At 44.4% G+C, this 25,000-nt stretch overlaps 1 protein-coding gene across 1 annotated transcript in view; it reads right to left on the bottom strand.

Annotated features, from left to right (window-relative positions):
* LOC145413275 (cell adhesion molecule Dscam2-like) overlaps nucleotides 1-25,000 on the bottom strand; it is a 700,221-nt gene that overhangs the window by 293,790 nt on the left and 381,431 nt on the right. The window contains exons 5-7 of the mRNA XM_080283003.1: nucleotides 24,970-25,000; nucleotides 21,061-21,178; nucleotides 19,046-19,256 (exon numbers count right to left, since the gene is read on the bottom strand). The exon at nucleotides 24,970-25,000 is cut by the window's right edge and continues 116 nt beyond it. Coding sequence (XP_080139129.1) covers nucleotides 19,046-19,256; nucleotides 21,061-21,178; nucleotides 24,970-25,000 — 360 coding nt within the window. The remainder of the gene's footprint in view (nucleotides 1-19,045; nucleotides 19,257-21,060; nucleotides 21,179-24,969) is intronic.

Below are 25,000 nucleotides of genomic sequence, written 5' to 3'. Positions count from 1 at the left end.
TCTCCTCTCCACGTGAATATTTTTTATTTCCTTTTTCCACTGCCTTTTCTTTGGCTTCCATTTCTCTTGTTGACACTTTCATCAGGTTATTTTCTTCACCAACAGTGCTGCAATTTTCCCTTTTTGTCTCTCCTCCCTGGCGGACACAGAAAAAGTCTATTACCCACGTCTTCCCTGCGTGGGGTAAAAAAAAGAAGTCTTAAAGAACAGGAAAGAGAGGTTAAGACTCTTAGGCCGGTCTTCTACTCGGTTAAGGAAGCTCCCTAACACCTCTTCTTATGCTGTTTGTCTGTATAAAGATGTAGAGAGGATGAATTGTATGTGAAAAAGACAAACAAATCACATTAATTTTTTGTCCACTATGATCATATAGCTGTTAACATTTCACTTAAATCACTCTTCATCGCTTCACTTCCACTTCACGTTTCTCGTTCACTTCCCTGTACTTAATTCTTCACTTCCAGCCCACGTACTTATTGTTCACTTCCCTGTACCCTCACCTCTTCACTTCCACCTCACGGATTTCTCATTCCCTTCCCTGGACCCCTCATCTCTTCACTTCCACCTCACGTACATCTCGTTCGCTTCTCTCTACCCTCACCTCTTCCGTCCACCTGTCCGTCTATTTCATTAGTATTCCAGGGGAGTTTTTCACACCTGTCATTCTCTTCTTTCTTGACAGTGTATCTCGAGTCATCACTTTCTCAATTTGGATTACTCTCTCTCTCTCTCTCTCTCTCACACACACACACACACACACACACACACACACACACACACACACACACACACACCACTCTCCTTTTCCTGTCCCAAATTCCTCAATCCTCTTCCGTTTATCCTTCCTTCTCACCTTCCCTCATTCTCTCCCCCGTATTTTTGTCTTCTCTCCCTGTACTTCCTCCACTTTTTGCTTCTCCCTCCCTCTTCCCTATTTCCTCTCACCTCCTTTCTCTCTTCCTCTTCCCCATTCCTCTATTTCCTTTCACTCCCTTCATCCTCTCAATTTCCTTTCATCCTTTTCTCTTTTTCTCTTTCTCCTTCCCTCTTCACATGCCCTCCGCTTCTTCTTACTCCCTTTTTCTTCCTCTTCTCCCCGTTCTCTTGCTCTCCCTCCCCTTTCTCCCTTTTCTTCATCCTCTTCCTTCTGCTCTCTCTCTCTCCCTCTTCCTCTTCCCTTACTCCCCTGCTCTCCCTCTTCACCCTTTTTCCTTTCGCTCCTCCTTTCTCCCTTCCTATTTTCTCCATTTTTCCTTCCTCCCTACCTTTCTCCCTCTCCCCCCTCTCTCTCCACCTCCCTTTATATCCTTTCTCCCTCACTCCCTTTCTCTCCGCTCTTCTCCTTCTTCCTTGGTCAGTCCCTAGGGTGGCATTTACCGTTATAGTGGTAATATTGGATTTGGAGCAGAAGGCGTGACAAAGCAGAGAGAGAGAGAGAGAGAGAGAGAGAGAGAGAGAGAGAGAGAGAGGGGGAATAAAAAGTTACACACGAAAAGGGAGAATAAGGAGAAAATAAGGGAAGACAGTAGGGAGACAGTGGAAATCACACACACACACACACACACACACACACACACACACACACACACACACACACACACACACACACACACACACACACACACACACACACACACACACACATTGTTACACAGATACACAGACTACACACACCTTACACTCATTTCCAGGCAATCCGGTTTTCAGGGATAATAGGAAGACTTATATACTCTCTTATTACAGGTATTTAAGATGCAAAAAAAAAAAAAAAAATCTAAGGGCAAGATGGCAAAGTCGATGGCTCTCCCGTACCCCCTACACCCTCCATCAATCCTCCGTACAGAAGAAGAGAAACAAATATGAACACTGTATTTAATTCCCCCTCTCCCTCTCCCCCTCCCCCCTTTCGAAGATTCTTTCCAAACGTGAATAAAATCGTCTGGAGAAACGAGAAAAAAGTGAAACACACGTTATCAGACTGAAGGTACAAAAACAACAATAATAATAATAATCATCATCATCATAATAACAATAATAATAATCATAACAACAATAATAATAATAATAATAATAATAATAATAAAAGTGGTAGTAGTAGCATTAGTAGTAGTATTAGTATTAGTAGTAGTAGTAGTAGCAGTTGAAGTAGTAGCAGTGGTAGCAGCAATTATACTAATACTAATAACATACCATTTTTTTTATGTCGTCTGCAAAGGAAATGAAGACGGGAAGGTTGATAGTAAAAGGCAGAAAAGGAAGAAAGGAGACAGGAAAAAGAGAAGGAAAAAAGGGAGCCGGGAAAATATGAAGCTATGAAGGGTGACAAGAAAATGACAAAAAATAAGAAAAGAAGGGAGAAGGAATGAGAAAGAAAGCAGAGAGATGAAAAATAGTGGGAAAGAAGGGTGAGAATGAAGAAGGAATAAGAAGGAAGGCAGGGAGATGAAAATTCGAGGGAAAAAAGGGTGAAAAGAGAAAGGAGAAAGGAGAGAGAGCGAAGGAAAGACGGGAGACAGCAGAAAGAGAAGGGAAGAATGAGGAAAATAAGAAAGGAGGGAGAGAGAGAGAGAGAGAGAGAGAGAGAGAGAGAGAGCAAAATAGGACTAGAATGACAGGAGACAGTGAAAAAGAAAGGACAGAAGAGAGAGTAAAGAGGAAGGGTAGGAAAACAAGACAAAGAAAGACAGGACATAAGGTAAAAGAAAAAAAAAGAGGTGGGTGACATGCGAAAGAAGAGAAAGAGGGAAAAGAGGGGAGGAAAGAAAGGGAAAGAAAGACGAAAGGAAAGAAGGGGAGAAGGCAAGATGGAGATATTACAGTTGGGAAAGTGAGGTATCGAAAGGAGAGAAATAAAGAAAGCAGAAAAGAAAAGGGGAAAAGAGAAGAAAGAAGAGAAGAGGGGGAAAAAGGGAAGAGGAGGAAGAAAAAACGGCAAAAAAGAGAAGGGGAAATACGAAGGGAAAGAGAAGAAGGAAAAAGGGAAAAGAGGAAAAATGAGAAGATGGAAGAGAAGAGACACGTTTTGTTGGTCAGGACGACAAATGGGAAACGACCTGCGGCCAATATCAGAGCCCCTCCCTCCTCCCCACTCCCCTTCCCTTCCTCCTCCTCCCCCCTCCCCTCTCCTTCCCCTCCTCCCCCTCCCCAATTCCCTCCCCTTCCCCTCCTCCCCCTCCCCTTCCCACTCCCCCTCGCTTGGGAAGGAGTGGGAGGGGGTAGGGTTGGGGAAGAAAATGTGATGAAAGAGGGAGGAGAAGGGAAAGGAGGGAGGAGACGGGGAAACAGGGAGGAGAGGAAGAACGAGGGAGGAGAAGTGAAAAGAGGGAGGGGAGGAGGAAGGAGGAAGAAGAAGAGATAAGAGGAGAGGAGGTGGATGGGGGAGGAGTGAGAGCAATATCAGAGTCCTTCCCCCATCCCATTTCCTACGAAGAGGGGAGGGGGAGGAGAGAGAGGAGGAAGATGGGCTGGGAGGAAAATATCAGGGTGGAAGGAGGAGACGGGGAAACAGGAAAGAAGGACAATGGGAAAGAGGAAAATGGGGAGAAGAGTGTGAGCAATAGCAGAGCCCGTCCCTCCCTTCCTCCCTCCCTCTAACTTAAGACGTAGGGGAGGGGAAGGAAGGGGGAGGGAGAAGGATTGGGAAGGTAAATGTGAGAGACGAAGAAGTAGATGTGAAAAGAGGATAGGAGGGAAATGGAAGGGAGAACGAAAGGGGAGAGAGGGTGGAAAAAAGCAGGAGGGGAAATCAGCAGGGGGGAAAGGAGGGGGATGTAGGCTGGAGTAATATCAGATTCGCTCGTACGGTAGGGGTGATTCCTTCGCCCAGCACAGGTGTTGCAGGATGCTTTGTACTCCGCATAGTACATGAGGCTGGACGGTGCTTGTGGTGGTGGTGGTGACTATTCTAATGATGATGATGATGATGATGATGATGATGATGATAAGGAACATGACCACAATAAGAATGTAAGATTTCAACAAACACCTGTGTAGTAAAGAGCACAGGTATGCACCATTATCACGCACATTTCCACAGGCAACGAATATCAATGTCAGTGAACGGACGCATAAACTGTGCAACAACAACAAATCAGTGCAGTATATCAATTGCAACCAGGCTCTGTCGACAACGGCCATCAGCAGGATGAAGCGAGGTAATCACTGCAATGTTCTCTCAGGCCATTTATCGGTGTTCTCCACTGTCATTTATCGGTGTTCTCTACTGTCATTTATCGGTGTTCTCTACTGTCATTTATCGGTGCTCTCTACTGTCATTTATTGGTGTTTTCTACGGCCATTTACCGGTGTTCTTTAAGGCCATGTATTTGTGTTTTCTAAGGTCATTGATCGGTGTTCTCTAAGGCCATTTATCGGTGTTCTCTCAGGTCACTTATCGGTGTTTTCTAAGGCCATTTATCGGTGTTTTCTAAGGCCGTTTATCGGTGTTCTCTAAGTCCTTTTAACGGTGTTTTCTAAGGCCATTAATCGGTGTTCTCTAAAGCCATCATTTATCGTGTTCTCTAAGCCCTTTATCGGTGTTCTCTAAGGCCCTTTATCGGAGTATTAAATCGGGTCATAAAGTGGTTGTGTTTGTTATTTCCTCCTTGCTTTAATGTTGTTGTTTTTGGCATTTTTTCTCTAGTTCCTCCTCGCTCTTTTTTTTTCATCTGTTCTTAACGTCATTGATGTGTTATTTTAAAATATAGCTAAGTATTTTTCTTCACATTTATTCTTTGCATCGTTCACCTGTGCATTTATCTTTATATTGCTCTGCTGTTGATGTTATTCTTCATATCAATTCTCACTATCTTTAATATATGCGTGGTCTTATTATATCACTCTATTGTTGCGCTTTCCATCTACTGTCAACTTCACGAGTCTGTGCATTATCTTAACATGCGTAATTAGTAAGGATAATGTTCTAATATTTCAAGAACTTCAGCTAGATCACACACACACACACACACACACACACACACACACACACACACACACACACACACACACACACACACACACACACACTTTGAGGAAATCGCTGCCATTCGAGATTCACGTATAAAACCATCATCAAAATCAATTCACGTCTCAAACCTGACCCAAGATGCACACCAACCCCATATTTCCAACTCAGCTCATCCCAACTTCCCTCAGTCAGCTGCTTTCCACTTAAATTCCTCTATCATTCCTCCCCATTTCACCTAATTTTATTTCCTACCCAGATGTTCACTCCCACTCCATCGATGAATCCCTTTGCACACCCGCCACCGAATCCAATTCCTTATTCATCTTTTCACAACAAATTTCTCCTTATTTACGGTTCCTCCTCCAGTTCATCCAATCCCATCTCTTACCCACATCCCCACAGTCATCCAATTCAGCAATCCCTCTCTACAAACAACATCCCATTCCCTCCTCATCAGCTTCACCACACCACTCCCTCTGAATCCTTCCCCTAGCTCATCCAATCCACACCTAGTGATTCTCCAAACTCTCTAATCACCCCATCCACCCATCCCTCTATTCCCACTACCACCCTAATCCCTCCCATCCACCTATAACCTCCTCAAACCTTCCATCTCCCTTCAGTTCCAATCCTCTGCCTAATCCCAACCCATCCACATTCCCACACCCAACAAATTCACAACATCCGCTACACCCACCACTCCGCTCCACCCCCTCCACAATTACTCCCCTCCACACACCCACCTAACCCTCCACCTCACCTCGCACCAAGTGGGTATTGTGAAGGAAGATACTGTGAGGTTTGATCACTTTAATCAAGCTGGTTTGCCCGCCTCTCTTTAAGTGGAAAAAAAAAAGTTAGTTATGTCTTCCACTAACCCCACAATTTTTTCACTCTCGTTCTAGATTGCACAGAACTAATCCGCTGCTCAAAATTTCCTGGCCTAACTATTGCTCTAATATTTTTCCTTACTTACGGGAAATACATGATTCACGTTGGTTATGCAGTGTTATTCAATTTATTATTACATCCACGGTGAATGGTTTATTAATCTGAGAGTCGAGGTGTTAACTGCCTAAAGGTAAATGTACAAAGACCTCAAAATGAACACACACACACACACACACACACACACACACACACACACACACACACACACACAAGACGTAGAAATGTGTGCTTTAACAATGACGATAATTTCCACCACAGAAACTACGCAAATATAAACTAAACTAACCTTGCTTTACCTAACTAAACTTAATCTATCCTAAAATAACTTAATCCGATGCATCTTAGCCTTACTCTCACCTCATTACTTCGACTAGTCAGGTATAATCAAGCAAACACAAGGCGATATTGTTTAGCTAAGAGCAACACCGGTAATCAAGAGACAAAGGGCCTGGTATTAAAGAAGTAATGACAAGAGGACTGGTACCAAAGGAAGCAAGGATTTTAGCATGCCATTAGCACCATTTTTTCACCACTAAAAACGTATTAAGCACGTCAATAACACCTGTTTAGCACCTTTTATAACTTTGTCAACATGTCGTTTCATCACTTTTAGGACCGTTTTAGCACGTTGATACCACTTTCTAGCACCTTCCTATTTTCTTATTTTTTTTATTTTTTTGTATACTGAACGTCCATAACAGCTCAATCGTCGCTTAGCATTTCAGTAGCGCCTTTGTAGATCATTTTAGCACCCTTTTAGCACGTCAGTAACACATTTCTAGCTCAGTTTTATCATGCCAATAGCACATTTTTACCACACAGCACTGTTTTACCATGTCAACAGCACCTTCAACACCTTTTTATTGCATTTCAGCACCATATTCGCCCGTCCTTTGCAGGTTTCCACTCAGTGCCAGGCTTCTCCATACCTGACCTTTTGCACAACCTGGCGTGGGTCGAGGAGTTCCCAGAAGAGAGGAAATTTATCAGCAATCTTTCCCACAGCACGACTCCACACACACACACACACACACACACACACACACACACACACACACACACACACACACACACACACACACACACACATACAAACGAGAAGCGCAAACTTGGGATTAGGCGAAGCAAAATGCAGTGGTCATATCTAGTTACTGTAGTTTTGTTGTAAATGATGATGATGATGATGATGATGAAGATAGGAAGCATGTACAAGGTAGTTTTCTGTTATGTAAAATATGGGAGGCACAGGTAAAAAATGTTAATTAGTTCGCAGTGTTTTACCTTTACCCGCGTCCAGGTAAATGCTGGTATTATTATTGTTTTCTAAATGCCTGGAGGATGAACAGATAGACAGAAAGATGGACAGACAGACAGACAGACAGATAGAGACAGACAGACGTATGCAAAACAAGAGAATTAATACCTAACAACTTATCATTCAGTCAGCTGCTCGTGCATGTGCAAGCTCAGTAAAAAAAAAAAAAGCAAACACACACACACACACACACACACACACACACACACACACACACACACACACACACACACTACCCATCCCACACACACACTCTACCCCCACAATTTTTGCATTTCACAACAAAAACATTTATCACAGACACACTCATTAGCAGCCCAAAGTAGGTCATAATAGCCCCTGATTATTGTACCTGATAAAACTACACAGATAAATATATATACACCTTCATTTGGGCGGGGAAAGGCTGGGTGTAGGGGAGAGAATTTGTGTATTTTTCATCCGTGGGTGTGATTTTGGTGATATGGGAAGCTTCGTAGTTCCTCTTCCCGTGCGATTTATTTTACTGCACATAATTATTTTCCTGTACGTGGTGTTTTTCAAGGTGACCGGCTTCCTAACACCTCTTCCATACCGATTTATTTTGCATTCAGTATCTTAACACGCTCTTATATTCAGGGGATATACAGCAACCTATAAGTTTGCACCAATGACACGCAACGGGATACTCAGGTGTAACGTGTAGAATAAATCGCCAAGGAAGAGGTGTCAGGTAATCCCCAGAGCCACTTAGATTAGCACAATGCTTTGGAAATAAATCGCGTGTTTTTCCTCTATTGCTTTCATATAAATTAGTCTTCACAATATCTATCTTCACTTCAGCGTTTTATATTTTGGCTGCACAAGAGATTAATCTATTTTTTATTTATTTATTTTTACTGTCCGCCGGCACCACAATGCTTCATTATTGTTTTCAGTTAAATTTTACTCTTGAATACACGTGCCTTCATTTTGCTTTTCTGGGATCGTAAGGCTGGATGCACTGTTTATTCATGATTTTGAGTTTGGAAATACGAATACATTATGTTCCCTGCATCAGTTTGCTTTATAATGACTTCCTTTAATTTTATTGCTTGTGTTGACGTTTTGTAATAGCATACGAGATTCCCCCCATGAGATCTCCCTCCCCAACGAGATACCCCCTTTTTTTTAACTTTTATTTATGATTTAACATTTAGAACAGTAAATATTAAGTCTGCCTGCCCACGTCCACTTCATTATTACTATCATTTATATTATACTCTTCACTATATCCTCTGTCATTTAAAATTTTTGGTACAACGCAAGAAAATACTATATATTTTTTATACTAATATGCAAAGTGGTCTATAAACGACACTCCAGTAGTAACTCACTTGGCGGTATATTTGTACTGCGGGAACAGCTCAGTCTGCTGGTGTGGGCGTGTATATGGCAACGAGAATACGAAATGGAAAAAAAGAACTAAGTAAATAATGTCTCCCTGCTTCAGTCTTTCTTTTTTACACCTTCGTTTCAGTCATACTCTTCGTTACATACCCCCTCATTCTGACCCTCTGGAAATAACACGTTTGGATACACCTGAGAATTCCTTAATTAACCTTTATTTACAATCAAGCGCTCGGAAACAAGTAAATAATTTCTTTACCTGTCCAACGCTGCTTCATTATTGGCGTTCCTAGTTATTTCACATCGTTATAAAGGCAAAGCAACGATTTGATAAAAAACACGATAATGTATTGTTAGTCCACGATGATAATGAGAGAAGTTGGGTTTGTTATCTCCGGCTTATGTGGATGGGGGATAAAAAAAAATAATAATTCCCGTATTTTCTCGGCGCTATCGGACTCAAAATGGTGTGTGTGTGTGTGTGTGTGTGTGTGTGTGTGTGTGTGTGTGTGTGTGTGTGTGTGTGTGTGTGTGTGTGTGTGTGTGTGTGTGTGTGTGTGTGTGTGTGTGTGTGTGTGTGTGTGTGTGTGTGTGTGTGTGTGTGTGTGTGTGTGTGTGTGTGTGTGTGTGTGTGTGTGTGTGTGTGTGTGTGTGTGTGTGTGTGTGTGTGTGTGTGTGTGTGTGTGTGTGTGTGTGTGTGTGTGTGTGTGTGTGTGTGTGTGTGTGTGTGTGTGTTTTCCCCAACTTCCCCCATACGTCATGGAAACGAGAGGGAAAATGTGGAAATTTCGAACTGATCCTTGACACAGAGAGAGAGAGAGAGAAAGAGAGAGAGAGAGAGAGAGGACTGACATGTTTGTATCCCCCCTCCCCTCTCTATCTCTCTCTCAGGACCAAGTTACAGGCAAATAAATTCTCTCGTAATGTACTGTAACATTACGATACCCGGAACGATACATCCGCTTTCAATGCTCCTGTGAATGAGTTGCATCAGTATTCCCGTCCCCCAGGGTTAAGATCCATGTGGGTGATTGTACGTTACTGTATTGTAATTCTACGATACTTCAGACAATATTTCTAACTGAACCTCTCAAACTGTGCTGGAAAGTGATGCCTAGCCTACCTGTGATTGCAACAATGTAAGTGAGCAAGTCTTCTACCTGGTTATGCAAACATCCTTCAACTATTACTAATACTACTCTTACTACTACTACTACTACTACTACAATTACTACTACTACTACTACTACTACTACCTCTTTACTATGAATGGCTTGAATCGGTATAGCACAATAAATCTTTTCCGCAAGAATAAATTAATCGTTAACCTAGACTCTCAGGCTTCCGTGACTCAACCAGCTGAATAAAATCGTCTGAGGTAGCTAGAACAGAAAACTAGAGTTGTCCCGGCCATGCGAGGGTTAACCGAGACTAAACAGGCTAATCAATCAATCCACAAATGGTTGAGAGTAAAGAAATGGTAAAAACAGCTTGCTCTGATATCACGCATTATTTTTGGTATCCTATAGACGCCTCTAATGCCTAATTCTTTAATCTGTTTGGATGCATGTAATAATTTCACTGAGGCTGGAGCGGGGAATGATGTGTATTTTAAACGTGGTAGCCATTATATATATACATAGACATATATACGAAGAAGCATACATATACATACATTCACACATACAATGAATAAATATACATACATAAAATACATGCATACATACATAGAAAAAATGTATACAAAGATGTGTACATACTAACACCAATATAAGTACATTATTACAACACACACACACACACACACACACACACACACCAAAAATATAAATAGACAAGGAATTCTCTATGTATCTTATTTATACGTCTCCCTGAAGGACTCCCTCAGGCGAAATAATTAACCAGAGACAATAATTCGCTCCATCACAGGCCCGGGATTCGAACCTGCTTCAAAATAGTGTCTCGGATCTGATTGAACCTTGATTAAATGGGGGTTCATTTGGGAGAGAGAGGGTGATTGTTTGGTGATTGTATGGTGTGTGTGTGTGTGTGTGTGTGTGTGTGTGTGTGTGTGTGTGTGTGTGTGTGTGTGTGTGTGTGTGTGTGTGTCAGGTGTACACAATAACCCCACTGCCACTTCCCCCAGGAGGCAGGTGTCTCAAGCAATCTGCCTCCACACCTGTACCAGCCGTCATCTGTATGCTAACATTCCCCCCTCCTTCCCCTCCCCTCCCCTCCCCCCTTCCCCCCTCCCTCTCCTCTCTGCGCTTCCCTCCTCCCCTCCTACGTCCCCTCCTACGTCCCCTCCTACGTCCCCTCCTTCCTTCCTCCTCCTCCTCATGACCCCTCCTTTCCTCCCCCCTCCTCCTTACTCCCTTCCCCTCCTCCCCCTCACACACTCCTTCCCTTCCTCCCTCATACCAACACACATTCCCCTTAAATTAAATGTTCCCCTCACAATTCCCCTCCTTCTCTCCCTTACTCTCGCATTCGCCTCTGTCAACTTTACTCTCCCTTCCATCCCCCCCCCCACCTTACTCTCCTCCTCCCCCATTCTCCTCTCTTCTCCCTTTCACATTCATTTCCCACACCACATTCTCCTCCTCCACCACTCTCCTCTCCCCCCACACACCCTCTTTCATTCACCTCACAGCCTCGCTCTCTTTTATTCTCCTCCCCTCATATCTATCTTCTCCCCTCCATCGTCTCTTCTATCCATTCTAATATTCCTCTTCCATCCTCCAACCTTTCTCCTTTAATATTCCTCCTTTCTCTTTCAACATTTCAACTGTCTCCAACATCCTCGTTTCTTTACTACCCACCTCCCTTTCCCCTCTCATTTATCACTCCTCCTCTCACCTATCTCTCCCCTTTCATCCTCTTTTCCTTCTTTCCCCTCACCCACTTCCCTTGCGCCTCTTTCCTCTTCTTTCCTCTCTAACCCCTTTTCTTCCCCTCTTCCCCATCTCTCCCCTCTCCCCGTATCCTCTCAAACCAACCAATTTGTCTGCGTCCACCTTCACCTTCAACCTTCTTTCGTTCCCTCACATTTGTCCTCTCCCCTCGCTTTACGCCTCCCCTCCCCTCACATAATCTCTTTTCCCCTCACTTTATGACCTCTCCCTCCCCTTTTATAACCCTTCTTCCTTCTCCTCCCCTTCTCTTTTTCCTTCTCCCCTCACTATCACGCCTCCCCTACCCCATACTATGCCTTTCTCCTCCCTTATTAGGCCTCTCCATCATATCCCTCCTTCCCTCTCCTCTCCTTCCCCCTTCCTTTTTCCTCTCACTCTACGTCTCCCCTCTCCACGCATAACCCTCCTTTCCCATCTCTTCTCTCCCTTTCCCTTCTCCTCTCCTCCTTCCTTCTTACACCTTCCTACCCACCTACTCCTCTCCTACTCCTTTTTCCCCTCCACGTCTCCCATCCCCTTGCATAACCCTTCTTCCCGTTCACACCTCTTCCTTTCTCTTCTCAACCCCTTCCTTCCTCTTACATCTTCCCTCTCACACCTTTCCATTTCTCCTCCACACGATTTTTCATTCCCCTCTCATCTCTCCCTTTACGTTCTCTTTCCCCTCTCAACCCTCTTTTGCCGTCATATTTCCCCTCTCCTCCCCTTTTCCTCTCCTCCCTGATTTTCTCACATTGCTCCCATGCCTGCTTCACCCCACTCAAACCTACTACCTCCTGTCATCAGTCTATTTACCTGCCTGCCTACATGCCTGATTGCCTGCCTACCTGTTCTAATATATGACAGGTTAATTATAAAACACCTGCGAGTTTGGGTAATAGTCGGCCAGCATGAATATCAACATAGTTCATTACGATTCATACGAGACAGTGAGCGATGACATGCTTTATATTGTGTGTGTGTGTGTGTGTGTGTGTGTGTGTGTGTGTGTGTGTGTGTGTGTGTGTGTGTGTGTGTTTGTTCATCCACTCCTTCCTTCCCGTCTTTCCCCCTCCCTTTACCTCCCACAATCCGTTCCTTTCTACCCTTCCTGTTTTTTCTCACAACAGCTTTTCCTCTCATCTTGCGCCTCGTTCCTCACCTTTCACATTTTCCCCTCCCCCTCTCCACCCTTTGCCTCCCCTCCCTCTTCCCCTCCTTTCCACCCTCCCCGTACCCCATTTTCCCTTCTCCCCTCCTCACGTTCTCCTTTCACCCCCTCCCACCTTCTCCCCTCCCCCTCTCTTCTCCCTTCCTTCCTCACTCCATTACCATCCCAGAACTCCCTTTCTCCCCCATCCTTCACCTCGATCATCATAAATTATCGGGTACCTATTCCACCCCAAAATAAAATAAAGATAAATAAAAATAAATCCTCTCTTATCTCTCACCCCAAAATAAAAAAAAAATAAATATAAACAGAATAAATAAAACGGTACACAAATAAAAACTATAATTATCATCACAGCACATCTCATCATCTCAACCGACCCCTCATCTCTCTGCCTTCCTCTATTTCACCTCCATTTCTCTTCCTCTTTACTCCTCCTCCTCTGCTCCTCTTCCTACACCTCTTCATTCTACTCCATCCTCTCCCTCCTTTTTACCGTCTCCCCCTCCCCTCCCATTTCTCCCCCCCCCTACTTCTTTTCCTCCTCCACCACCTCCACCCTTCCTCTTCCACCTCTGCCTCTCCACTATTCTTTCCATCTACTCTCCTTCCCCTCCAGGTCTCGCCCCTTCCCGCCTTCCTTGCTCCCCACCGACTCTCTCTCTTCCTTTCCTCCTCAATTCTCCTCCATTACTCTCCCTTCCTCCCCCTGTCTTCCCCTCCCTCTTCTTTCTTACCCCTCTCCACCAATCTCTTCCCTCCCTTTCTTCCTAACTTCCCTCCACCACTAATCCCCTCCCCTCTTCCTCATTCTTCCCTCCCCACACTTCTTCACTCCTCTCCACTACTTTCCACCCCTCTCCTCCCCTCTCTTCCTTAACGCCCTCCACCACCCCCTCTTTCCCTCCTCCATCTTTCCCTTTTCCATACTCCCCTCAACTACTCTCCTCCCTCCCATTCTCCTTCCATCTTCCTTCCCCCTTTCCACTACTCTCTTCGTCCTCCCCTTCTCTTTCCCTCTTCCGTCCTCCTCACCACTATTCTCTCTTAGTCTCTCTTCCCTTCTTCCATGCTCCCTTCTCCTCCTCTCCCTTCCACAAGCTCCTCTTTCCCCTCCTCCTTACTCTCCTCCACCACTCTCTCTCCCTCCTCCCCCCATCTTACACCTGCTCCACCTTGGTCATCAGTATGCTAACACTCCTCCCTTTGCATCTCTTCCTCTCCCCTCTCCCATCTCCTCCAATCTCTCCTTGACTCTCTCTCTCTCTCTCTCTCTCTCTCCCTGTCTCTCTCTCGCTTAAACCCTTTCTCCCTCGCTCTTTCTTTTCTCACCTGTCTTCATGCCCCACTACCACCTTCCTCCTTTTCTTTTCCCCTCGCTTCCCTTTCCCCTTTCACAGTCTTTCCCCTCGCATCCGTCTCTTTCACACATCAGTCTTGCACCCATTATTTTCCCCTTCTCTTTCCCTCCCTTCCCTCTCTATTTTCTACCCTTCCCTCTTTTTTTCCTCTGTTTCCCGTCACTTTTAAATCTTCTCTCTCTCTTTTTCCCCTCTCCAACGCGTCTCTCTTACACCTTTTCTCCTCTTTTATTTTACCTTCATCTCTTTCTCTCTTTCTCTTTTTTCTCTCTCTTTCCTTATTTTCTCCCTCTCTTTTCCTCCCCCTCCTCTTTACCAGTTTATTTTTCCTCCTCTCTCCTTTCTCCATGCTATTTACCTTATCTTCCTCCTCTGTCTTCCTCCTCCTTTGGGTCCTCTACTTCATTATTCTCTCTCTCTCTCTCTCTCTCTCTCTCTCCACTTAGTTTTTCAACTTTCTTGCAAGCACTCCTCTTTCCTTCTTAATTAACTTGACTACCACGTAATCTCTGTCTCTCTTCATTTTCTGTGTGTGTGTGTGTGTGTGTGTGTGTGTGTGTGTGTGTGTGTGTGTGTGTGTGTGTGTGTGTGTGTGTGTGTGTGTGTGTGTGTGTGTGAGTTTTCCCTCCTTTACCCATTCAATTTCACATCCTACCACTTAATTTCCTCTCTCTCTCTCTCTCTCTCTCTCTCTCTCTCTCTCTCTCTCTCTCTCTCTCACACAAGGCTATCTCCATTCCATTCTCTCCCAGCATGATCTTATTCCTTGTTTTCTATGCATTAGGAATTAACTTTTTAGGGGGCACTATGGAGTATATTTCTGGCAGCATTAACTGGAAGGTAACGTGATTTTCCCACTCGTTAGCAGGGGGATTTTCTCTCAATTTTCTCTCATTCTCTCACTCTCTTTAATCGCTGACTGAATATTTCTGAGTGATTATTTTTCATTTTTTCTTTTTTCACGGTTTATTTTGTCTTCAGAAGCACGACACATGTATATTTATTATTATTATTATTATTACAACTACTACTATTATTATTATTACAATTATTATTACTTTAGTAGTAGAAGTGGCAGTAGCGGTAGCTGTAACGGTAGTAGTAGCAGCAGACAATATATGGGTACTCAGATAAAACTATTTACACAAAAATTTATATATATGCAGGTACAGAGGCAAAAGAAGATAAAAACACACAGACAAATGCAGAAAGATAAATAAAAACGAAATGAAAAAAAATACAAGATACATGAATAAAACACACACACACACACACACACACACACACACACACAAATCCATGCAACAAGAAAAATGGAAAGGTGAACACGAAAAGGAAAGAAAAATACTGGATAAAAAAGGGAAAAGAAGTTGTCCTAAAATAAGTTATCAAGAAAGAAATTTGAAAAAGAAGGAAAGAAATCATGAGAGAGAGAGAGAGAGAGAGAGAGAGAGAGAGAGAGAGAGAGAGAGAGAGAGAGAGAGAGAGAGAGAGAGAGAGGAACAGGAATACAAAGTTCATTTTACAAAGAAAATAATGATGGAACGAGAGAGAGAGAGAGAGAGAGAGAGAGAGAGAGAGGAACAGGAATACAAAGTTCATTTTACAAAGAAAATAATGATGGAACGAGAGAGAGAGAGAGAGAGAGAGAGAGAGAGAGAGAGAGAGAGAGAGAGAGGAACAGGAATACAAAGTTCATTTTACAAAGAAAATAATGATGGAACGAGAGAGAGAGAGAGAGAGAGAGAGAGAGAGAGAGAGAGAGAGAGAGAGAGACAGACAGACAGACAGACAGACAGAGAGAGAGAGAGAGAGAGAGAGAGAGAGAGAGAAAGGAAAGAAAGAAAGAGATGAAAGAATAAGAAAAGAGAAAGAGATGAAAAAGAAGAGAAAGAGAGAAGAAGGAGGAAGAAGAGAGAAAAAGAAAGAGAGAAAGAGAGGAGAGGAAAATAGAAAGAGAAAAAGAAAGAAGAGAAAGAAAAGGGAGAAAAAGAGCGCATCCCAAGGCAATCGAGCCAGGCCGTTGGGTTGATTAGAGAGTTCGCCTGATGCTCTTTAATAGAATCGAACCCTAAATGAACTGAACACAGGCTCAAACACCGCTACATCTATCTATCTGTCCGTTTATCTATCTGTCTACCTATCTATCTATCTATCCCAGTGTTCATTAAGGGGCCTCTAACAGAATCCGGACCGAACTTAACAGAACACGGGGGCAAACATTTCTCTCTCTCTCTCTCTCTCTCTCGTCATCCGCCGCTTAATGAACTGAACACTCTCATCCTGGGGCAAAAACTGCCATCTACTTCTTTTCTCGAGAATTTGTGTGTGTGTGTGTGTGTGTGTGTGTGTGTGTGTGTGTGTGTGTGTGTGTGTGTGTGTGTGTGTGTGTGTGTGTGTGTGTGTGTGTGTGTGTGTGTGTGTGTGTGTGTGTGTGTGTGTGTGTGTGTGTGTGTGTGTGTGTGTGTGTGTGTGTGTGTGTGTGTGTGTGTGTGTGTGTGTGTGTGGACTTTTTTGTTCATATCCAGAGATCTGCATTTACTGTCAAGCTTTTCTTTCAAGGTAAAATTCTCTCTCTCTCTCTCAGCAAACTTTTTCTCATCATTCCTTTCTCCTTAAATCACTCTCCTTTCCTGGGTCCTTCAGTTTCCTTCCGGATTTCCTTTTATTTTTCTTCTTCTTTCTTCTTTCGTCTTTTTTCTCACTTCTTTTCGCTTCATTTCCTCTCTCTTTTGTCCTTTTTTTCTTTCTCGATAGTTAGTCTTTTCTAAATTCCTCCTCTCTCTCATTTCAACATCTCAAAATTTGGTCTCTCTCCACTCTTAATCTCTCCCCATCCTCCCCACTCGGTCCCTTTTGTTTCTCCTCCCCTCTCTCCTCTCCCAGTCTCTCCTCAGTTCCCCATCTCTCCTTCCAATCTCCCCTCAGTTCCCAATCTCTCCTTCCATTCTCTCCTCATTTCTCCCATCTCTCCTTCCAATCTCTCCTCAGTTCCTCATCTCTCTTTCCAATCTCTTATTCAGTTCCCCATCTCTCCCTCCAATCACTCCAGTTCCCAATCCCTGATTTCATCCTGCTCTCCTCTCTCCCGGTCTCGCAATTTCTAATCTCTCTTCTCCCTGTCTCTCTTAATTTCCCTAGTTCTCTTCACCTCCCCTCTCTTTTAGTATCCCATCACTTCTCAATATCTCTCCCATTCCTTCTCTCTCCTCTCCACAATCCCCCCTTCCATAATTCAACTATTACTATTTCCCTCCTTCCTCTCCTTATTTCCCTCCCATGTTTCCCCACCTCCACCTCACTCATCTGTCCCAATTTCTCCCTCTCCATTCTTCCTCCTTCGTTTTCCCCTCATCAAAATTCTTCCTCAATTCCCGCTTTCATTTCCTTCTCCCCGTCCTCATTCATTTTTCATTTCTTCTGCCATCCTTACCTCTTCTCATTTCCCTCTCTCTTCATATCCCAATTCTCACTCTTCAGTTCCCACCTCTCCTCACCTCTCTCCTCACTTCCCTCTCTGTTTCTCTCCTCCATCCTCTGATCTCATTTCCCTCCCCTCCTCACCCCTTCTCTCCCTCCTTACTCTTCCTTCAATCTCCTTCAGGTACTTCATCATCTCCTTCAGTGACTTTGCTATGAGGGACGCGCCTCTCTCTCTCTCTCTCTCTTTCTCTCTCTAAAATAAGCGTGTAATATATTTTTTTCCTCTCTCTCTCTCTCTCTCTTTCATTACTACGGCCAGACTACCTAGAAAAAATCGAAAGCTTTGTGTTGTACATGAATTTACATAGTCGCTTCCTCTCCCTCCCTCTCTCACTCTGTCTATCTGTCTGTCTGTCTGTCTGGTTCTCTCTCTCTCTCTCTCTCTCCCTCCCTCTCTCTCTCTCTTTCCTGTTTATAGGCTCTTCACGCTAAACGAACTGCCTGCCTACAAATACTCACTCACTCCCTTGCTTGATCGCGACTGCATGACCCCTCCTTCCTACTGCATGATTCACTCTTGCCTATTGCACGACCCATCTTTCCTCTTGCATGACCCCTCTTTCCTCTTGCATGACCCCTCTGTATCCTCTTTCCTCTTGCATGACCTCTCTTTATCCTCTTTCCTCTTGCAAATTCAACTCAACTCCCTTGCAATTCCCACTCTTTCTCCCTTCATGACCCTCCTCTTTACTCATGCATGACACGTGTATCCTGTTTCCCCTTGCATGACTTCATTTTTTCCCCTTTCCCTCCCTTCTCTTCTTGTCTTGCATTCCTTCTTCCCCTCCTATTCATCCTTCTTTCTACCCCTTCCCTCTTCCTCTCCTCTCTTCTCTTATTCTCTCCTGCCTTCCTCCCACCCCATCTTCCTCTTCCTTCTTTTCTCATCCTTTCCTTCCATCTCTTCATTCCCTCCACTTCTACCATTCCTCCTCTTCCCTCTCTTCCCTCCTCTTTTACCATCCCTCCTCCTTCCCCTCCCCCTCTTCCCTCCTCCTCTACCATTCCTCATCCTTCCGCTTTCTCTCTCCCCTCTTCTTCTACATTCCTCCTCTTCCCTTCCTCCCACCTCTTCCTCCTCTCCTCTCCTCCCTACCATGTACTGCACCTAAGTCCACATGTTAATAGAGTAAGGCGTAATGGGATTCGATTCTCTCTCTCACTCTCTCCCTCTCTCTCTCTGTCCAAGCGATCACCTACCTCTTTGCTCATTCATTGGCTCCGTGCAAAAAATCACTATTCGGTTGCATAATTCATTCCCATTCACTTGGCAACGCCCACACAAACACACACTCACACACACACACACACACACACACACACACACACACACACACACACACACACACACACACACACACAGCTGGTAATCCTGACATCACAAGTCTGATTCCCGTGTATCAAAAAGAGATATTACCGGGATTGAATTTGTGTTGTCACTAAATCCCTGCCAATACCACTCACTCTCATCACCATAGTTACCTCTCTCTCTCTCTCTCTCTCTCTCTCTCTCTCTCTCTCCTGTCTCGCACTTACCTCCATTGTCGCCCTGCCCGCCTCATTGGAAGCCTCACACACGATTTTCGAAGCCTCTCCATTGAAGCTCTGCGTATCAGGGTCCAGGAGAAGTACTCCCCCAGCCTTCACCCTGCCCCCCGCCGCCCCCCCGCCGCCGCCCCCGCCCCCCACCACCGCTGTAGGGCTGCTGCTTATCGGTATCTTCTCCCCGTCGCGTTCCTGCCACCACCTGAAGGAGTAGACGAAGGAGATAAGATTAAACGTGATGGTAAAGGATGAGGAAAAAAAAATGGAGTATTATTATCTTTAACTTTTCAGATACATTAATTTGCTTTCTTATTCTCCACTTCCCATAATTCTCTCTCTCTCTCTCTCTCTCTCTCTCTCTCTCTCTCTCCCCCCTCCCTCTCTCTCTCTCTCTCTCTCTCTCACACACACACACACACACACACACACACCGCGCAAACCACTTAAGCCGGCCCAGGGCGACACGGGAAGGCGTTTAAGGCTAACATGAAGTGATTTGCATGTGAGCCAGGACCCGCCTTTACCACCTTGCCTGTTATGAGATGCTGGGGTCTCTCTCTCTCTCTCTCTCTCTCTCTCTCTCTCTCTCTCTCTCTCTCTCTCTCTCTCACATCAACTGCTTCATCTGCTTCGCGTCTATTGGCTTTCGTTGCTCTGTTTCACCATGTAATTTCCCCCAACTCCTGTCACCTTGCGATTTGTCAAAGTTAATGATCATAGCTAACAAGAGTGTGTGTGTGTGTGTGTGTGTGTGTGTGTGTGTGTGTGTGTGTGTGTGTGTGTGTGTGTGTGTGTGTGTGTGTGTGTGTGTGTGTGTGTGTGTGTGTGTGTGTGTCTGTGTGTTCTGTCTGCTAATATATATATCCATGTGTTCTTTTATTTCCATGGCAACAGAAAAAAACGAATCACAATATATGGCCTCGCACTGAAGAGGTTGAGTATTCGCAAGTAACATGAGACGGACGAGAATACGAAATTAAAATTGAAGTAAGTAAATCTAATATCTATCATTCTATCTACCTATCTATCTATCTACCTATATGTTTCTCTCTCTCTCTCTATCTATCTATCCATCCATCAATCCTTCTATGTATCTATCAATCATCCTATCTCTTATTACCCCATCAAGATCGTAGTAGTTCGGGGCCAGGTCACTTGTCAATAAATTTAAGGCGATTGACCAGTGCCTTATCCCTGAGCGGCATTTTGTTAGCACTAAACCTAAACCTGCTGCACGTGTAAACCCTGATCATCCATATCCGACTGGAGTACCTTTGCGCACCTGTCCATTTGCTATCCGCTGGCTGATATGGTTACCACCTAACGGAACACTAGTACATGGTATCCTGAACTACAGAAAACCACTGGGCATGCCACTCGCCGAGTCATTTAAAAGTAACACTACGTCGAATAAAGACGTGCAGGACGTACATACATACTGTACATATTTCCATGCATGCATACATATACTGTACAGTACACATGCACACACATACACCAACACAAACAGACAAGCATTAAATTAATAGCAGAGTCCACACATACATAAAGACCAATCGTTACAGATATCTATCTATCAATATATATATATATATATATATATATATATATATATATATATATATATATATATATATATATATATATATATATATAAACAAAAAAATACAATACACACACACACACACAGAGTTTTTCCTCACATCATCATCATCACTATCATCATTAGCCACTGCAAGTCCACTGCTGAACAAAGGCCTCCCCCGACCTTCTCCACGAATTCCCTGAATGAGCCAATCCCTTCCACGTTTTCCCTCAAACTTCTCTATCTCATTTCTCCACCTCCTGTCTAGCCTTTTTCTGCTACGCTTACTATCTCTTGGCGTTTAGTTAGTCAGCCTCTTGCTCCATCGGCTATCCCTTATTCTTGATGCATGACCTGCCCACCTCCATTTCCTTACATACTGTACGATTTCAAAATACAGTAGATTAAATCGCTGGCATACCTGTACTGCGGAGGGGGGTGTGCATGGGCGACGCAGGGCAGGACCAAAGGGGTGCTGTCAGAAAGCTTCACTGTGCTGGATTTGGTCACCATACGGGGGGCCTGGCGCTCACGAGGGTCTGTGAGGGGAGGGGGGAGTGTGTGAGATAGATAGATAGATGGGTAGATAGATTGAGAGATAGATTAATAGACTGACTGATTGGCTGACTGACTGACTGACTGAGAAAGAGAGAGAGAGAGAGAGAGAGAGAGAGAGAGAGAGAGAGAGAGAGAGAGAGAGAGAGAGAGAGAGAGAGAGAGACCAATATAACCCTGCAATTACTTCTACTAAATAAAACTGATGGACAGAAATGGAGTAAAATATTTCTAGGTAACAATAATAATACCAACATAAAATACTCACAAATTACATAAATGATGTAAATGCCACTTCCATATTACACACACACACACACACACACACACACACACACACACACACACACACACACACACTGGAAATGAGAGATAAGAGGGAGTGAGCAAAGACCATGATAAGACCCAGTGGTAAAAACCTGAAGTCCCCCAGGGGTCCAAAAACCTCAAAAGGGAGCGGATGAGGAAGAGGGAAGGTGGGGGAGGTGAAAGCGGGAAGGGGGAGGGGGAGGAGGAGGAAGGGGAAGAAGGAAGACGTGGAGGAGGAACAGAGGGGAAGAAGGAAGGCGAAGGGGAATGGGAGAAAAAAGAAGCTGAGGATGGAAGGTGAAGGGGGAAGGGATAAGTGAGGGAGGTAAAGAAGGGTGATGGGAGAGAAAGAGTGTGTGAGGGAAGGGGAGAGGGCGGGGGATGGAAGGAAAAGGGGGGGAGGAAGAGTGTGAGGGAGGAGAAGGAAGGTTTGGGGGAATGGAGTGAGAGGGATGGGGGAGAAGAAAGCTACGGAGAATGGGATAGGGGGAGAAGGGAAGGTGTGGGGGAGAGAGGAAGGTGTGGGGGAGGAAGGAAGGTGTGAGGAGGAGGGCGGAAAGTGTGGGGGAGCCAGGAAAATGTGGGGGAGGGAGGAAAGTGTGGGGGAAGGAGGAAGGTGTGGGGAGGTGGGCGGAAGGTGTGGGGAGGTGGGCGGAAAGTGTGGGGGGACGGAGGAAGTGGGGGGAGGGAGGAAGGTGTGGGGCAGCTTCGTATCTTGTTTCCTTCCCCTGGGGTATGTGTGTGTGTGAGAGAGAGAGAGAGAGAGAGAGAGAGAGAGAGAGAGAGAGAGAGAGAGAGAGAGAGAGCTGACTGAAAATGATAGATAAAGAGGAAGTGAGAAAGCGGCACAGACAGACAAATATTTAACCTAAGCTATTTAACTCTCGATGATACAGACTGGGATAAAGAGAAAGAGAGAGAACGACAGACAGACAGACACAAAGAAACCTATCCCTCTCCTGCTGATTTTCCCCATTTCCTTCCTACACTCTCCGATCTACAACACTATCTCTCATCTGTCCTTCTCTCTCTCTCTCTCTCTCTCTCTCTCTCTCTCTCTCTCTCTATTCATCCACCCATTGATCTGTATCTAAATTTTCTCTTCCAGTATTTCTCTAGCCACTATTGCAGTTCATCTCTCTCTCTCTCTCTCTCCCTTCCTCTCATTCTTCCTTCTAATTGCCCACTTCCTCTTTTTAACTTCTTCTCTCTTCTTCCTCCCTCCTCCTCCTTCCCTTCTCACACACCCTCTTTCGCCTCCTCTGCATTTTCCTATCTTATCTTTTATCTTTGCTTCCTCCCCAATTCTTTTCTCTCTATTACCTCACCATTTTCTCGCAATGTTTCTTCTTCTTCCACTCTGTCTTTCCTTATTTCGGTCTCTATCTTTCTGTGTCGCGTTATTCTGTTCTCATTTCTCTTCTATGTGTTCCTTCATCTCTTTCCCCTCCTCCTCTCTGTCGTCTCCTCCTCCTATGTTTCCTCATTTTCGTGTTTCTTTGTCTTCTTTATCGTTCCTTAATCCCTTTCTCTGCATCGCCTTGTTTTCTCATTTCTCTTCTCTTCCGCGTTTCTCCTCCTCTTTCGCTTCTTCCTTCCTCCCTCCCCTTCATCTTCATTTTTTACGTATTTGTGTCGTGCTATTACATCCTTCTTTTCTTCTTTACTCTTCATTAATTATTTTTTCCTTCCTCTTCCTCCTCCTCCTCCTCTTTCATATCTTCCTTGCTCTGTTCCCTTCTTTCCGTATCCATTCTCGCTTTCTTAACTTTACCAATCTTCTTTATGTGTATCTTCCTTCAATGTCTCCTCTCTCTCTCTCTCTCTCTCTCTCTCTCTCTCTCTCTCTCTCTCTCTCTCTCTCTCTCTCTCTCATATCCATTTCCTGTATCGCTATTTCCAAAACCATTCTCTCTTGTTAAATTCTCCACTTCATCTTTCATTCACTATTTCGCTTTTTTTTTCTCCATCAATATTCACATCCCAGTTTCTCTTCGTTCTCCTCTTTTCCGTCTCTTCCTCTCTTCTTCCACTATATCTTTCCATATTTCCTTCACTACTGTCTTCTGTGTCATCTCATTATTTTTCTTGGCATTTGTATATCTTTTCTCTTTTTCCTCCTCCTCTCTTTCATCATCGTGTTTGTTTGCATTCTTTTCCTTTTTCCCTCCTCATACTGGTTCTCTTCTCTCTCTCTCTCTCTCTCATATGAACAATAATTTATCTTCTGTTTATTCTTTAATTCCACTTTTTCTCTCCTCTTTTTCCTATCTTCCTCCTACATACTTGCTTCCTCTTCTCCTTCCTTTCCCGTTTATCCTTTCCTTCCTCCTTCTTCCTCAATCCCCTTTTCCTTCCTCCTTCCCTTCTCTTCCTCCTTCCTACTGCCTTTCCTCGTCCTCGCGTTTCCTTTACTTAATTTCACCTTCCACCTCCTCCGTTTGTCCTTCCTCCTCCTCCTCCTCTTCCTCTTCCTCCTCCTCCACTTTCCACTTAGCTTTCCTTGCTACAATGTCTTCTTCCTCCTCCTCTTTCTCCTTACTTTTTCTCTTGTTTGTCTTTGTCTTCCTCCTCGTTATTTTTGCCTCTTTCAAACTACTCATTTTCTCCTTTCTCATCCTCCTTACCTCCTCCTCCTCCTCCTCCTATTCTCCACTCCGTCTTCTGAGCCATCTGAAAAGTTCTTCTAAAAAAGTCACCCCTGAGACCACAACTTGACCCCAAAGCTCTGTATTGGCACACCCGCGTACCCAATGCAGGAGGAGGAGGAGGAGGAGGGAAGAGACGACAGAGTTACGGAAGAGGAGGAAAAGGGAAAAGAGGGAGTAAGAAAAATAAACAGCAGAGAGAACATGGGGGAAACAATGGAGATAAAGGAAGTGGAAGGAAGATCAAGAGGGGTAAAAAAAAGGACTGAGGAAGAGGTAGCGGGAAGGAGAGATGAAAGAAAGAGTAGAAGGAAATCTGGAAGCGGGGATAGGAAGAAGTGAGAGATGGAGGATTGAAAAGGAAAGGAAGAAAGGGGTAGAAAGGAGCAGGAAGGAGGAAAGTAACGAAGAGAGAAGGCAAAATAGAGGTAGAGAGAAAGGCTGGAAGGCTGGAGATAAAAACAGAAGGAAGGCTTAAGGAGAGTCAGAATGAAGAGAGGAGAAGGGAAGGAGAAGGAAATGGGAGAAGGGAGAGCACACTACAACTATACCCCCAAATCCTGTATTGACAAACCCAAGTACGGTACAGTGCAGTCTGGTGGAGGAGGAGGAGGAGGAGGAGGAGGAGGAGGTATTACGTCCAAAAAATACGTAAAAACCTAAATAAGCCCCTAATTATTCAGGTAAAAAAAATAAACAGGAACACAGGTAAATATATACAGGTAAAAACGTACAGGTGTCCGTAATGACCCTGCACAGTGATCCTTCATTCTCTCTCTCTCTCTCTCTCTCTCTCTCTCTCTCTCTCTCTCTCTCACCGTGCACAATGATCCTGGCGGTGTTGGAGGC

This window comes from Coenobita brevimanus, chromosome 95, assembly GCF_032717465.1.
Source record: "Coenobita brevimanus isolate Jiangsu-jjx chromosome 95, ASM3271746v2, whole genome shotgun sequence".
Taxonomy (NCBI): Eukaryota; Metazoa; Arthropoda; class Malacostraca; order Decapoda; family Coenobitidae; genus Coenobita; species Coenobita brevimanus.
Note: the sequence above shows the minus strand (reverse complement) of the source record. Positions and strands in the feature narration are given on the sequence as shown.